Below are 15383 nucleotides of genomic sequence, written 5' to 3'. Positions count from 1 at the left end.
TTGGAACCATCAACAGTGTTTCTGGGTAGGTGTGGTGATTTGGGGGAGTTTGTTTTGGGGTTTATTTTGGCTTTTTTTTCTTTTACAGCTTGGCCATGGACTGCTGCTTTTGTGTTGCTTGATTTGATAAGACAGGGCAGTAGATAGCACAAGGATCGTGTTGCCTAAACCTTCCCTCTGAGAAGTTGGAGGTGTAGTTTGCTGTTCAAGTAGAACAGCTAGCTGTTCAAACAAGCAGCCAAACTTGCTTCCTATCAAGTTTAACATATCCTCTCTTCTGCAGGAGCAAGAGCAGGAGTCTTAACTCTGTTTTGTCTCCCACTAGACAGTAATAGCCTGTATTATAGGCTACAGTATGTTCTTCTCTGCTTTTCTGTGGTAGTGCAGATTTCAGGTGTTTGGCTAGGCTGGCTATTGTTTCGTGCTTTGGGAAGAGCTGGTCTGGTTTCCTTATGTGGGGGGACAAAGAAAAGACTGGCCTTATGTTAAGATGTATCAGGTTGTCTTGGTGACTAGTGAGAGTTGGTCTTGAATAGATTGTTTTTTCCAAACTACTTGGTTTGTTCAAAATTTGCCTTGCGTTTCTTGGCTTTGTCAGCATTATTGTTAGAGACAAGAAGAGGTTTAATGTTCTAATACTTTGTTTCTTTGACAGAATGCAGTAGCTTGGCGTTGCTTCACATTTTCCAAGGAACCAATTAAACTTTTGAATGAAAAATCACTCCAAATGGATACAGTTTCTCAGATAGCAGCTCCATCAGTTGTAAATCATGTGATACATGCAAGCTATGATGGGCAAGTGAGTATTGTGTAATTGGCTGGTTCTTCCTGTTACTTGCTCTCTGAAGTGATGGTTCTGAATATCTGAGTTCACAGTAATGACTTTTGTGGAGTCCGCTCATTTGAGCAGTATAGGTTTGTTGCTATATAGGTTTGGGTTTGTTTTTTGGTTTTGGTGTTGGGGTGGTTTGTTGTTGTTGGTTTTTTTTCTGGTTTTTTTTTTTTTTTGTTGTTATTTTTGTTTTTTTTTTTGTTATTTTTTTTACTCCTTCTCTTCAGTAATTTTCTCTCTCCCATAAGATGAGTCAACCAATTTCTTTTTCAGGATCCTGAAGCTTTAACAGTTTGGGTTCTGTTCCATGCACCTAAGAAACAAATTTCTTGTTCAGGTATAGCAATTTGATTTTCTTTTCAACTGAAACAAATATGAATTTTAATGTATGCATGTGTTAGAATTGCAGCAACAGGCTGCAGACTTGAAATTAAACAGTCCATCTTTGGTTTGTGTGTCCTAATATTTTGGGTATTGCATTCAGTTTTAGTAACTGACAGAGGCAGAATGATTATGTCTTAATCTCTTAGGCGTTAACAGGGGTATTTGTACTTCAGTGTCAAACTGTACAAAATGGTTATCTATTGCAGGATGTGTGGAATTTGCTTTACTACTTTTGCTGAGGGAGTTAAATCACCACTTAAGAAAATGTGTTGGTTGACAAATAAATAAGAAATTTGATGAAACCTTGACGTTTTCTGGCTTGCTAAATAGTAAATAGTGCATATATCAACTAGTTTGGCTAGATTTTGTTTTATTTCTTTATGGACAGCTTCAGCCACATTTGACAGAAAGATTAAGCTCTTAAATAAGATCTTGTGAGACTTTATTTAATAGTAAAAAAAAGCTAATTGCCAGGGTAATGGGAGAGGTGCTGTTAATATGTTAAGATTGGACTGTAGCTGAAGTGAGACACGCAGCCATAGAAATGGCCTCTGCTGCTAGCAGACTTGCTTGCTTTTGTTACTCATGGAATTCTTCCTAGATTCCTTGGGTCCAGCAGATGAGTTCTTGGCAAGAGTTGATGTGGAAGTGGATAGTCCAGGACCTAGCAGTGTGATTAAAAGTATTCCTCTTCGAGCAAGAGCTGGAATAGCAAGGATACATGCTCCAAAGGACTTACAGGTTTGCATGTGTTAACAATGCATGTTTCAATAATGGTTTGCCTTTCCTAGTCCACTTCTTTTGTAAGGTTTGGTTTTATTATATATGTACATATACATGCACATTTCTTTACTTTTTCCAGACAATACGCCTGTCTACTAGTGTGGGTTCAACAGCCAAACAGCAGTTGCCATTGAAGAATGCTGGAAACATTGATGTATATTTGAAAGTTAAGGTAGATTGGCTTTCTTTTGAAATCTGAGTTTTGTGCCATTACTGTTGTATTGAAACTAGCACTCAGCCTTGGGATCCTAGCTCAACTGTATGGTTTGACAAAGGGTTACAAATTTACATAAAGAAAATGAAAAATAGCCAAGAGATTATCTCACATTATTGGAAAAAGCATATGGGAGTTTTGTTGCTCAGCTTCAGTTACATTTGTTTTAACAACATACTTTTATGATTTTTAACAAGTAGGATTTTAACAAGTGTATGTCAAATATGTAAAAGTAGTGAATCCTGTGCTGCACAGGAGATACTCATTACTTAGTTGTGTAAAACCCATTTAGATTACTAAATACTGGTTACTAAGCGATACCAGTAACGGTTGGTACCACTGTTGAGAGATGAGATGTTACTTCGCTAGTGGTGTACCATTGCCGTGTTGTACTTGACTGTTAAATTCTTTAAATCTCCTCGTGGCCCCTTCAATGTTGTATACACAGTTGCTGTTGGAGGTATTTGTATCTGAGTGTCCAACTTTAGAAGAGTTTTACTACTGCAAGGCTTCGGGAAACTTCTGAAGGTGCCAGGTAGATTTGAATTGTCTGACTGCATGTAAAACAGATACACATCCAAATGGCACTGCATGTTGTAGAAATGTTTACTCCCTTAAAATAAGTAACCAACCCTCTCTTTTCTCCTTGCCCACTTCCAGACATCAGATCAGGACAGCTGCTTTGCTGTTGAACCTCGAGATCTTTTCCTTCTTCCTGGAGAAGAACGAGAAGTGACTGTCTGCTTTGTTCCAAAAAATGTAACGACTACAGAAAGGTAACATAAGTGATTTTATGCTGCCTGTGTTAAACAGAGCTACTTTTGACCTTAATGTCATGAACAAATTGAAAGTTTTCAGTTCTGTTCTTGAGAGTTCTCATTCATTACAAAGTGGTTTTCTGCGAGGGTTCACCTGTTCCATGGGTTACCTCCCTCTTTTGCTGTACACAGTTTAATGAGTAGCTAATATTTCCCACCACAGATCAACAGATGTCATGAGACTAAATAAATGGGGTAAGACCCTGAAGCTCTTCATGTGGTACTTGTTTCTAAAGTACATCAAAACTTATCTTCAGCAGCTCCTTCAGTTGCTTCCCTCTTATTCACTCCACTGAGACAAGGGAAATGTTACTTCCATTTTGCATGTGAAAAAGCTCAAGCACAGATCAGAGTCAAGAGTATTCATTAATTTTGGCTGCTGTAATCAAATGAAAGTTCAACTTTAAATCCTGTGCAACAAAAATGTACATATTCCTTTTGCAGATTAAGCATATTTTTGCACATTAGCACCTGTCAAACTTCATTCTGCGAAATAGACTCAATGCTTTCAAGTGACCATTCTGGTGTCATGTAGGAGTTTTTTTGGCAATGGCAGGGGTCTGACTCATTTCACCAGAGCAGCTTTTCCTCTTTTGTTACGTGTTTTCCTGTTTCTGCTATAGTAGAGCAAGAATGGACAAAGAAATCTGTCCAAAATATATTCAGCTTCATTATCTAGTTTAGCTAGGCCTACCTAGTGCGTGAAATTAAACATCTGTGCTAATGACATTATGAACCTAATGAGTAGGCATGCAAAGCAATTAATCTTTGCTTTTTCTATGACCTTTTGCATAACTGCTTTGCTTTTCCTGAGTTTTTACAGGCTCAGGGTACTCAGTAGGTTTGGTAATCTTTGGTAAGTAGGTAGGTAATCTTTGCAGTCCACTTAAAAGTCCTGCCAAAAGACTAATAAGCTTAGTTGCACCAGCTACTAAGAAGGAGAAAAATGATTGCGACTGCTGAACCCAGGACACTAAAGCAGGAACAAGAGTTCATGTTCTGTACAGATAGGATGCAGGACTCTGTCAGTAGGCACCATAGGAATTTAGTGACAGATAGAGTGAAGACTCCTGAGTTTCATTCCTGGCTTTAAGTTAGCCTGTAGCACAGCATTAGCCTATTCTTTAAAACCTTGATTTCTTTCCTGCCGTATACTTTTTTTTCTCTCTTATTTCTGTTTCTGTTGTTTGTTTTTTTCGGTTTGTTTTTCTTCCCTCTTATTTCAATTTTCAAATTTCAATGCAGTTTTGCTGGTATTTCAAAATGCATCTCTTTAATATACACAGAGACTCTCCAAAATCATTCTGTCAAAATAGTCAGCAGTTAGGATGGGCAAAAAAAAAAATTGCCTAGCTGTAGTCTCTGAAAAACTTTTTGAACCGTTTCCAGATGAAATGCTTGAGAAGATTGTTTGTGGCATGCATATTTACAGCCCAAAGGATTTAGATTTTGCTATGTCCAGTGGTGTTCAAGGCCAGGTTGGGTGGGGATTTGAGGAACCTGGTCTAGTGGAAGGTGTCCCTGCCAATGGCAGGGCGGTTGGAATTGGATGATCTTTTAAGATTCCTTCCAACCCAAACAGTTCTACTATTCTATGCCTAAAGCTGGCCTTTGTCATTAAGTCAAAAAAAAGTATTCGTATTTTCTTGTTAAGAAGGTAGGTTAAAAAGGCCTATGTATATTTTTTTCTCCAGTTATATTATGTTTTCATCAGATAATCTCATTCTGTGGTTTAAATTTGTTTATTTTTAAAGTTCTTTGAAAATCCTTGTGCTGCCATCTGGACCTCAGTATGAAGTGGAGCTAAAAGGTGAGGTGGTGTCTGTGGAAAACAGACCTGTGTCAACAGCTGCTGGCTACCCAGACATCCCACCCATTCTATCCAACAAGCAGTTCATTGCCTGGGGAGGAGTGACAGTTGGAGCATCAGTGTAAGTATAAGTTGGGGGGTGTTTATATAGAATACCATGTTAAGTATTTTATATTGCAGTTTATGGAACTTCCTATTCATGTTGATAATGCACAGGTAATAAACTAAGCTGTTTAATGACTGAAGTGAGAGAAGCAGTACCTCACAATTATTTTTTTGTGTGCAAGGAATCTTTGGAAACAAACTATGATTTTGTTTGAGCTTTTTGTATTCTTCAGGACTCTATCATTGATGCTGTAAGATTAGTGTGTTATGTAAGTAGAAATATAGTGGGAAGTATTTTCCAAGTAAGTTGATGGAAAACTTCTATTGGCTCTTTTGACAGCTATCTCTAGCTAATATACTCTGTTGTTCCAAAAGGTGATTTTATTTTTTTCATTAAATGACTTTAAAATGACTGTGCCATTTCGGGACATTTCCATGAATAAATAGATGAAGTTAATTCTCATTTGCTGCAAAATAGAACTAAACTTCATATTTTTCAGGCAGCAGAAGTTAACTCTAAGAAATGACTCTCCATCTGTGACTCAGCATTTAAGATTGTTGATAAGAGGCCAGGATCAAGACTGTTTTCAGGTAACTCTCATGAAAATTTGTCTTTAGTATTTATGACAATTATCAGTATATGTTTATAATAAAAGTTTCTTTGTCCTGAAGTGTTGTTCCTTTATAAATGTCAGTGACTAGCAGGCTGTGTGATATGTGCCCTGAGACTGCCAGGATGAACGTGGTAGGAGAGCTTAAGCTACACTGGCAACCTTGGAAACAGGTGAAATGCTGTAGCGCCACAGCACCACAGATACTTGGAGTTATCTGTCAGTGGCCCTTCTTGCAGGAGGAGTTTTAGATCTTGCTGCAGAGGACTCTGTGCACATGAGGGAGGGAGGAAATTAAAACTGGAATTAGCCTTTGGGAATTATCATAACTAGAGTTGGCAGTTTGATTGTTTTGTTTTGTTTCTTTTTCTTTTTTACATAGTCCACAAACATTTACATCCCATTTTCCCCTCAGATGTTCAGATTTGGTATCTAATTCTCTCTCAATGTTAAGATTTTTAATGTAGTGTTGGTTAAGTTCAGCTGTACCTTATTGTGGTTGAAAGCAAAAAACTCTGTTGTCTAAACTGAAAGGCATCATATGCTTATTGTGGGAATATAAAGTCTTTTGAACTTGGTCTTCTTTATTGCATATTAAGCATTGCAACTTCAAATATATACCACTGTCAACTGAGTTAATCCAGATTTCGAATAAGTTTATTTTGGGTTGCAAGTGATGTACCTGTTACTCGTTGTGTGGTTTTGCTGTGTAGTCACTCACTTCTGATGTCTTTGTTTTTATAGCTGCAAAGTATATTTGGATCAGAAAAACGCTTGACTAGTAATTGGGAACTCAAAATCCGTCCCAGAGAAGATACTAACATATACTTGATATTTGCACCTACTCGAATAACTTGCTTCTTTGCAAAGCTGGAAATCAAACAGCTGGGAATTCGATCACAGCCAGGGATTAAGTTTACTGTAAGAGTTCCAACCTAACTTCTTATAGTTTTAAACATACATTTTTCATAATTATTTAAAATCTAGGACAGATTCTATCAAAACCCTGAAACTTTCCAAGATACACACTGTATCTCTATACTTGTTACAGTTTGTGCAGCCACTGAATTGTATAGTTTGAACATTAGTCTCAATTTTGCATGTAATTTTTCTCCTTGTGAAGGAAGAAAAATTTTATATGGTATCTTAGTAGTAGCCTAAGAATTTCAACTTTACAGCTGTCAGTAAGTCTGAACTTGTCCTGTTAAATTATGGATAGGTCTTTAATTTTCAGTAGAACTTAAAGTTTAAATAAATTTAGACTTTTTTGTTTCTTGCAAATTCTTTTTGGTTCAGATTTTAAGCATCTTCATTTGTCTTTTTATAGCTCTTCGTGTAGTTTACCATAGTTGGTACAGAAGTTTTAGTAAGAAGCTTACTTTCCTTTGAAGTACTCTGGGTTTTTTTGTGGTTTTCATTTTTTTTTATTTTTCTCCCACACCGCAGATACCATTATCTGGATATGGAGGAACAAGCAATATAACTTTGGAAAATGTTAAAAAACTATCAGGTAGTTACATGGTAACACTGGATGGATTGTTGCCTGCAGGATTAAGGAAAGCTTCCTTCTGCGTAAGAAATACAGGTTCTCGGGCTGCCTATGTTAAAGCATTGTGCTTTGCAAGCCTACAGACAAAAACAGTTATGGATCCTCAGGTAATGATGGTATCTCCAGAGAAGTTTGTGCTGAGAGAAGGAACACATGAAGTAAGTATAATACCCAATTCTGAGCAAGTTTTATTAATTCAAATTGAAAGAAATATTATCATTGGGAATGTGTCTGACTAGCTCTTTATTGAAGTCCTACTTGTGCTAAATCTTCTTTCACTTGGATTGCTGTAATTTCTTGACTCATATTCCAAATGTTAGTACTAACAATAAGATTTTTTTTTTCTTATGTTGTCTATTCATTTTATCAGGTGATTACTATAACATGGAATCCAATGCAAGAGGAAAATAACTTCCATAAAACAAATTCTTTGGTATCAACAGTATGCTTTTTTTGTGGAGATGAAATTTCTAGGCAGCAGTATCGTAGGTAAGTTGTATTTAGCTATTGTAACAGGTAGATGTTTAATAAAGAGATAAAACTAGAGGTGTGTGCTACCACGAGTATGGTGTTAACATGCTTCCAAAAATAGCAAGAGCAAACCCAAAGACAGTGATGATATGGAGAGATCTAGTAAGTCTTGCATCTGGTAGGTTATTTGTTGTTGGTTTAGTTTGTTTATTTGCAGTTTTGTTTACATACTGTAGCTAGTTAAGGATTTTATTTTATTTTCGTGTTCTTGAATTTGAGTGTGTTGGGTTTTGAGGAAGATTTTTGCTTTTTTGAATTGAAAGAGAGTTGTGTTCTATTTTGGTATTAGTGGCCAATGTGTTCATAGCTTTTCTTTTTAAAGAAAAGGCTCATGAAAGGAGTAGTACCGAAATTCAGTAGTATTACTTTTCGAGCGGGATTTGCATCTTGGTTTGATGAAGACAATGTTTGAGTAGATGTGTATGTGAGAAATAACATCCACATATGCTCATAGCACACCAAAGAAATTTGTAGATGTCTTACCAAGCTTAAATAGAGGCTGTGTTTCTCTGTATTTCAGTTTGCATAGCTCAGGTGCACAAAACAAGGCATACTCTGCTTTTAATGACATAAGTGGCACTTTTTGACTTGAGCTGTGTATGGTGTATAGCGATAATGCAGAAAGTTAACAACAGGCAGAGCATTAAAGTGCTAATGATCATCATTCAGTGCAAAATTTTAGAATGGCAATATTTCACTACTGCTTTTAAATGTGGTTGCCGGAAACTTCATGAAAAGACATTGCATTTATCATTATCCAAATAAAGTATTAAGTATAGTTGAATTTTACTGTAAGACTTTGAATAAAAAGCTTATGGAACAGCTACGTTTGTGACTTTTTTCATGGAAATTGGCATATTTTAGATATTTTAGAAGATGATTGTTACTGTTTTTTGTATGAACTCTTGGCTAAGGCAATGCTTGCTATCATTGAATATTTCTCAAAGGGCAGAAGGGCTTAGGAAAAGCTTTGATTTACTGAACAACAGAAAACCTATTAAGGAGCTTGATGTACCTATATAGGTAGTGTTGGAAATTTTTATTCAGACTCTGGACACTGTGTGTGAGTGAAATTACTTGTTGCTGATTTTATTAGTCAGCAGGCATGGCATTTGGTTCTTGAACATGGGGGTCTAGTTTGTTGCTTCTTGGTGGGAACTTCTCTAAAGCCTCTCTTGATAATTTGAAACAGATGCTTATTTCTTGAAATGGCTGAGTACTGTAAGCCAGTCAAACCCATTCTGTAATTGTGTACTAGAATGAGAACATGATTTGGGACTTAAGGGCAGGAATGTAAAATGAGTAACCTACCTAGCTTGCCAACTTGTGGCTCAAGTTCTTTACTCCAAAAATATACAGTGTCAGTAGCCTGGTAAGTAGCTTAGACCTGAAAGTAGTGCTGAGGTATCCTTTCCACCTCCACAGCTGTCTGAGTCCAACCTTGTCTGAGTGCCAGGTTTCCTTTTACTGACCTGTAGCTTCCCTTTTTTCCCAGACAATTTATATCCCTATTCCTCCCAGTGTTTTCTGTCCTGGCAGTCATGCTCCTTGGTTTTATGTTCCTGCTGTTGACTGGCACATGCTGCCACTCTGCTGTTGACTAGTCAAATTTTCCTCTCAGAAGACTTCCAGTCATGACCAAAATAGCATTCTCCTGCTTCCTGTAGTGACTGAAAAATCACTCAGATGCCTGAGGTGCTTGTCAGAAATCTAGGTAGGTGTGACTGACAGCAGAGAACAAGTGTCTTGTAAAGACAAGTGTATAGTAGCTATTATTCCAGTGCTTGCCTTCACTGTGCAGCAATAGAGCAGGTATTTCTTTAATCATTTTAAGATTATGGAAAGATTTCTGTTTTAAACAAATGCTCACAGGTTTGAGCTTAGTGTATTCAAGAAATAACAAAGTTAAGATTATGCTGGATTCTTATGAATCTTATCAATCTTTTCAAATTGTATTTTCCATTACTTTGTGTAATTTAATGACTCTTCTGTATTTATTTCTTTAACAGAGCTATACTGTATAAACCTGAGGTAGAAAAACACATAATCCCAGAAAAGAGCTTATTGAGAAACATTGTATTTGATGAAGAATTTCAAGGGGAGCAGCTTGTGACAGAAGGTAAGCCTATTACTTGTTAAAAGAGAAATGTGATACTTGAAAAAGGTGCTTTTAGGCTTGAATCGTGGTTATTTTTCCACTGTTTTTTGGTTTTGTTTTGTTTTTTAATAAATATAGAAGCAAAATTCTTCATTTGGATAGACGTATTGGGTTTAAATGGCAAGGTTTTTGTAGAGTGGGCTACAGTAGTGGCTTCTGGGAAGCTGCTAGAAGCTTCCACCGTGTCCAATAGAGCCAATGCCAGCTGGCTCCAAGATGGACCCACTGCTGGCCAAGGCTGAGCCCATCAGTGATGGTGGTAGCGCTGCTGGGATAACAGGTTGGAGGGGAAAAAGGGGGTGTGTGGAACTGTGCAACAGCAATAGCAGCCAGAGAAAGGAGTGAGAATATGTGAGAGGAACAACTCTGCAGCAACTAAGGACAGTCAGAACTTGGCTGACATCAAAATATGTATTTCCCTTCCCAAATTAATGTCATAATTTTTTTGTACTTTTGCTTGTGTTAGTATGGAATTTATTAAAATAGAATGCAGAATATTGTAAAGGTGTCCTTAAAAAAAAAAAACCTTAAAAAAACCAACCAGCCAACCAAAGTCCCAAAACATCAAAAAACTAACTAAGCCTGATTCTTTCCCTAAAAATTTTATGTTTCAAAGGGATAACCTAGTGAAGATACTTGGGTTCTGGAGTACGCTCTGAAGTTGTTAAGCCAGTGTTAGAGCTTAGACATCCCTGATTATCTCCTATTGCCCTATTATCAGAGTTTTGCTAATGATAGCTTTCTTTTTCTTTCTGTAGAAAACAAGGCTTGTGTCATGCATCTTAATATTTTTCTCTCTCTATTTGAGAGCGTACTTTCCTGAACTTGTGAAATGCAGTTGATTGTTCCCTGTTTGGTCACAATTTTTTATTTACTCAATCTTATTTATGTTGGACATAAAAGATCCTTGTCCTCTTATGTACTACTTTCTGTATTTGATCAATAAATTTGACTGACTGTTCTTAGCAGACAGATTTGTGCAACACCACAAATAACGCTTTCAAGGAGGAGTGCTGGAAGAGTAGCTCTTAGAAAAGTAAACTAGGTTATTCTTACTCATTTTAACAATGATACAAACTTCAAGCCCTTCTTTACCTTCTTGTCACCCAGTGATATCCAGCGTGAATAGTACAATCTTATTTTACACAAAATTAGTGTTCACCAACTTCTCAGTGCTAATATTCGCATACTTTTGTTACATGTCCTTGTAAGTTGGATACTTTGCAAAAACTACTAGTAGTGCCTAGCGTTAAGAAATCTGATTTTTTTTTTTTCCCATTTGTGCAAGATGCTATTTTTTAGGTGAAAAGTAAATTGTTTTTTCAACATATAAAAGCTTTTTTAATTTTTTTTTTTCTTTATAAGTGAAAGGCTGTTAGAGAGGTGATGTTAAGAAAAGTTCAAAGAATAGAATGTCTTGGTTATAATTGGCTCCATAGACTGTTTTGGTCTCCGTTCCTCATTGCCTTAATCCACAGAGGTATTTGAAAATTCCTGGCGGTGTTCAAGGCTAGGTTGGACAGAGCCTTGGGTGGCATGGTTTAGTGCGAGGTGTCCCTGCCCATGGTGGGGGGACTGCAACTTGATGATCTTAAGGTCTTTTCCAACCCTAACTATTCTATGATTCTATGAACCTATTAAGAAATTACATACTGAAGTTAGTGTTTGAAATAACATGGTGTCAGTTTTTCACCAATCTATATACAAATACCAAGAATTGTCCCTGGTATCTGCTATGCAGCAGAGGAAATAATGGTTGGATAAAATGTATCCTGTGTGAGAAATGTTCATTGTCTTCGTTCTGTCTATTCAACATAAAATAGCTCAAAGCAGAGGAGAAAACTTTGATTTTATTATTAAATATTTTGATGAATCATTTCAGTATTTTTAAGTCATTGTCTTACATTCCTCACCTTTTGGATATTTACGGGTACAATGAATTAAATAAGTGTTTGGTTGAGTATACTGAGTAATTGAAAAATAACTTATCTCAGGTTGAATTTCCTTCTCTGAAACCTTAGGAATTTATTAGTCTTATTTATCAGGGTAAAAGAACAGTAAAACTTAACTTGAATTTGGCATGGAATCAAATTAGTATATACTTATTTGTATAAAGGTGGAAAATATCTATCTTATAATTAAAAAGTATAATTGGTGTGTATTTAGATGTAAAACATAAATCTCATGTTAATGTTGATTTGTGCCTGATACCTGAACTTGCAGTAAGTAATTTTTGAACAGTGTAGGGTATCTTAGTCAAGAGATTATTAACTAGGTTTATATCCTTCATCTCTGTTGTGTAATTTCTGAGTATTATAGAATTGCTGTATTACTCTTATTTTTAGTATGTGATATCCCACGGGGGACAAATGATATCCATCTTTTCTATGCGAATATGCAAAGGGTTATCCTTTCTGTGGTTGGATGTGCCACTTTTCATCAGGATGAATTTCAGCAGTCTTCTGGGCATCATTTGGAGTCATACAGGTAATGTAGCTATAAGGCTAACTGCCTAATAACACCTAACTGAAGTGCATCTCCTTTCATTGAAGACTTTGATATCTGTGAAAATAGCCTTGCTTTACAAAATAATGGATCTGATGAATACCTAATTGGCTCTTCTCACTCTTATTCTGTATATAGTCTGTTTAAGCTGTTGTGATAACTTTCAAACTGTTCCCTCAACTGACACCATTAACTTTATCTACAACTTCCTATTCTTCATCTGAATAAACCTGTTTGGCTTTTTTGGTTTTGTTTTTTTTTTTTTTTTTCCATGTGCTCTTCCAAAGTGTATTTGTTGTTGTGGTCCTAATAGGACTATAACCATTTCATTCCTTGTCATGAATTCTTGATGTCTGGGATGGAAATAGAGATACACTGTAAAGGCTTAGTGACCTTTCCCTTGTCCAGCCTTTCCGTGTAGCTTCTACTATACACATCAAAAAAATTGCCAGTGCTGAGGCTACCCCACCCCTGTTGTTCTCTTGGATAAAGCAGTCCATAATTGGGAGGATTTCTTTGGAGGACTGGCAGAGACCTGGTCTTTAAAATGGACCTGTCACTTAGGCGGATTGCTGTAGCATTTGGAGCCTGAAAAGGGAAAGAGATGTCCAGATCCTTTACAAGTCCTACTTACTAAGATAACATGGCACAAAACCAAAATAAATATGAGTTAACCTTAACACTTTAAGGAATACATTTGCATAGGTTGTTTCTTAAGTTTTAATGTTTTAAACATTAAAACTTCTCAAGATCCTGTTACCAGGTGAAGAAAGACTAGATCAGACTAGATAGAATCCTATCTAGCTGTTATTCTAAATAACAGCTTCCTAGCTTTCATATATGAGCTTATCTGCCATGTATTTTGCAAGCAAAGGTGTGAAATGCTAGGTCATGAAGGGACTGGGTTATTGATCTTTCAAGGAGAGACTTAAGAACTGGGTTTGTTTAGTGTTAAGCAAAGAAGGCTTGAGCAGGGAGAGAATCTTATCTATGTGTATAAATACTTGACGGGGAAGTAAAGAAGAGGAAGATGGAGTCTTCCCAGTAGTGTTCAGTGACAGGACAAGAGGCAATGGACACAAACTCAAACATTAGAAAAAAATCCATGTGCTTTTTGTGAATATGTTGGGTTTTTTTGTGGGTGGGCTTTTTATCTTTTCTGGTGAGGATTATCAGACACTGGAACAGATTGCCTGGAGAGGTTGCAAAGTCTTCATCTGTGGAGAAGTTAGGAACTGGACTAGATAATATACTGAGTAACCTGCTGTAGATGACCCTGCTTTGAACGGGGTTGGATTAGGTGATCTCCAGAGGTCCCTCCTAACCTCCAGCTTTCTGTGACGTATGACTTTCATTGCCTTATTTCTCTCTCCAGTACTTTCTTAATCTGAATAAAATATATATATATAAAGATGACTGCTTATTTTAGTATTTGCCAATCAAAACAGTACCTTCCACTTCTAAACATTCTGTGAAAAAAATTATGATATAGCTGCTGAATTAATTTCTTAATAATGAAGAATTGAATTAAATTGAAAGCCTATGTAAAGAAGATTGTATTTCATTATTAAATCTTAAGAAATACTAAGAGTAGGCTGTTATAATTACTCATGAGTTACTTTTATTAGTACTTTTGCTTAATGCAATCTTATTTTCAGATTTGAGAACTCTGACAGGCATATCAATACAACTTTGGATGTTCTTCCTGTTAAAGGACCTCAGGGTCCTCCATTGCCTATAACAACTGATGATCTGGTTCAGAGTCAATCAGACACTCAGCAGGCTTGGATTGTCAAACCAGAGTACTTAACTTTGACATCTCCTTCTATTGGTAAGTTGGGTTGTTTTTTTTTTGAAGTTAATAAAATAACCACTTAAGTATTAAAATAACTGAACTGCTTACCATATGTTTAATTATTCTCATTTGTAAATGTGGCTTGGCCAATAATCTTGCTGCAGTAGCTTTACATCTAAATAGTAAACTTGGCTTGAATACAGTTTTTTGCTAAATTGTTAGAGGTAGTGTGCTCTGTGTGTGTGTATACATGTAATATGCACTGCATACCTATGAAGATTTTAAAGCATTGTGAAAGTAAAAATGAGACAGGAAATGCTTTATCTTAATTGGATCTTTGAATCTCAGACACTTCTGTGACTTTTTGCATTTGTTAGCATTTTATACCTTCTTCTATACTACAGGTGGAACAGCAGATACTGGACATGTTCAAATTGTCAACAATTCTAATAGGATGTTGGCATTTGAGCTTTCATGGCCAGCTCACTGCCTTACTATAACCCCACAACATGGAGTTGTCGAACCAGAGTAAGTTTCTTTTCATAGATTCCTTTACATGTGAAAGCGTGTTGAGGTTTTTGAGGAATTTCTTTTTAGTTTAGGAATTCTGTTACTTTAGGAATTTTGGTTATGTTTAGGAATTTATTTTAGTTTGTTTAGACTATACCCTGGAACAATTTTCATCAGCTGATGTGCAAATCTAGCTTCTATATATTAGGACTCTATCCATTTATAGCCTGCATAGAGGGAATGTTCTTCTGTCACATAGTTACCTGGAGGACAGGAATTTTTTGAGCCTGGAATTACTATTATTATTGCATAATTTTCCAGGAGCTGGATGGTTAACAAAGCAGAAGCTTTAAAAATCTCCTTTCACAATGGTTATTAATTTAAAAATTACCTCTGTGTTTAAAAACAGAAAGGACTTCTCCCCCTCCCCTGGCAACAAACAAACCAACCCCAAAATAACAGTTCTTACAGACTGCTGCTCTTCTGGGGACTTAGTGTTTTCTTTTGCAAATGCACTGATATTCATCAGAACTTGTTTGTGAGGGTGTTCTTGTATTCTAACAAAACTGTGTTATGCCACTAGGTCTTTGGCTTCTCAATATCTGTAGATAAGAAAAGGATGACAGGCCAGTGTCAGGTCACCTGTGTCATAATTAGCAGGATTTCAGAACAGTAGCCATAATATCACTACAGAGACTTCCCATGGGCATTTGTGAATTCTTTCACAATAAAACGGTTGGAAGTTCTGGCCACCTCTCACTTCTGAATTTATGGGATT

The 15383-nt window shown here is 36.4% G+C and overlaps 1 protein-coding gene across 1 annotated transcript in view; it reads left to right on the top strand.

Moving 5' to 3' along the window:
* Positions 1-15383, top strand: part of CEP192 (centrosomal protein 192) — a gene marked incomplete at its 5' end in the record, with an annotated part of 64616 nt that overhangs the window by 27555 nt on the left and 21678 nt on the right. Inside the window, 14 exons of the mRNA XM_080611058.1 lie at positions 656-799; positions 1106-1169; positions 1818-1957; positions 2079-2171; positions 2874-2989; positions 4786-4962; positions 5447-5537; positions 6302-6478; positions 7004-7264; positions 7477-7595; positions 9647-9756; positions 12141-12282; positions 13959-14131; positions 14500-14623. Of these exons, the coding sequence (XP_080467184.1) occupies positions 656-799; positions 1106-1169; positions 1818-1957; positions 2079-2171; positions 2874-2989; positions 4786-4962; positions 5447-5537; positions 6302-6478; positions 7004-7264; positions 7477-7595; positions 9647-9756; positions 12141-12282; positions 13959-14131; positions 14500-14623 (1931 nt within the window). The remainder of the gene's footprint in view (positions 1-655; positions 800-1105; positions 1170-1817; positions 1958-2078; positions 2172-2873; positions 2990-4785; positions 4963-5446; positions 5538-6301; positions 6479-7003; positions 7265-7476; positions 7596-9646; positions 9757-12140; positions 12283-13958; positions 14132-14499; positions 14624-15383) is intronic.

The sequence above is a fragment of the Psittacula echo genome (assembly GCF_963264785.1).
Source record: "Psittacula echo genome assembly, chromosome: 2".
NCBI classification, from domain to species: domain Eukaryota; kingdom Metazoa; phylum Chordata; class Aves; order Psittaciformes; family Psittacidae; genus Psittacula; species Psittacula echo.
Note: the sequence above shows the minus strand (reverse complement) of the source record. Positions and strands in the feature narration are given on the sequence as shown.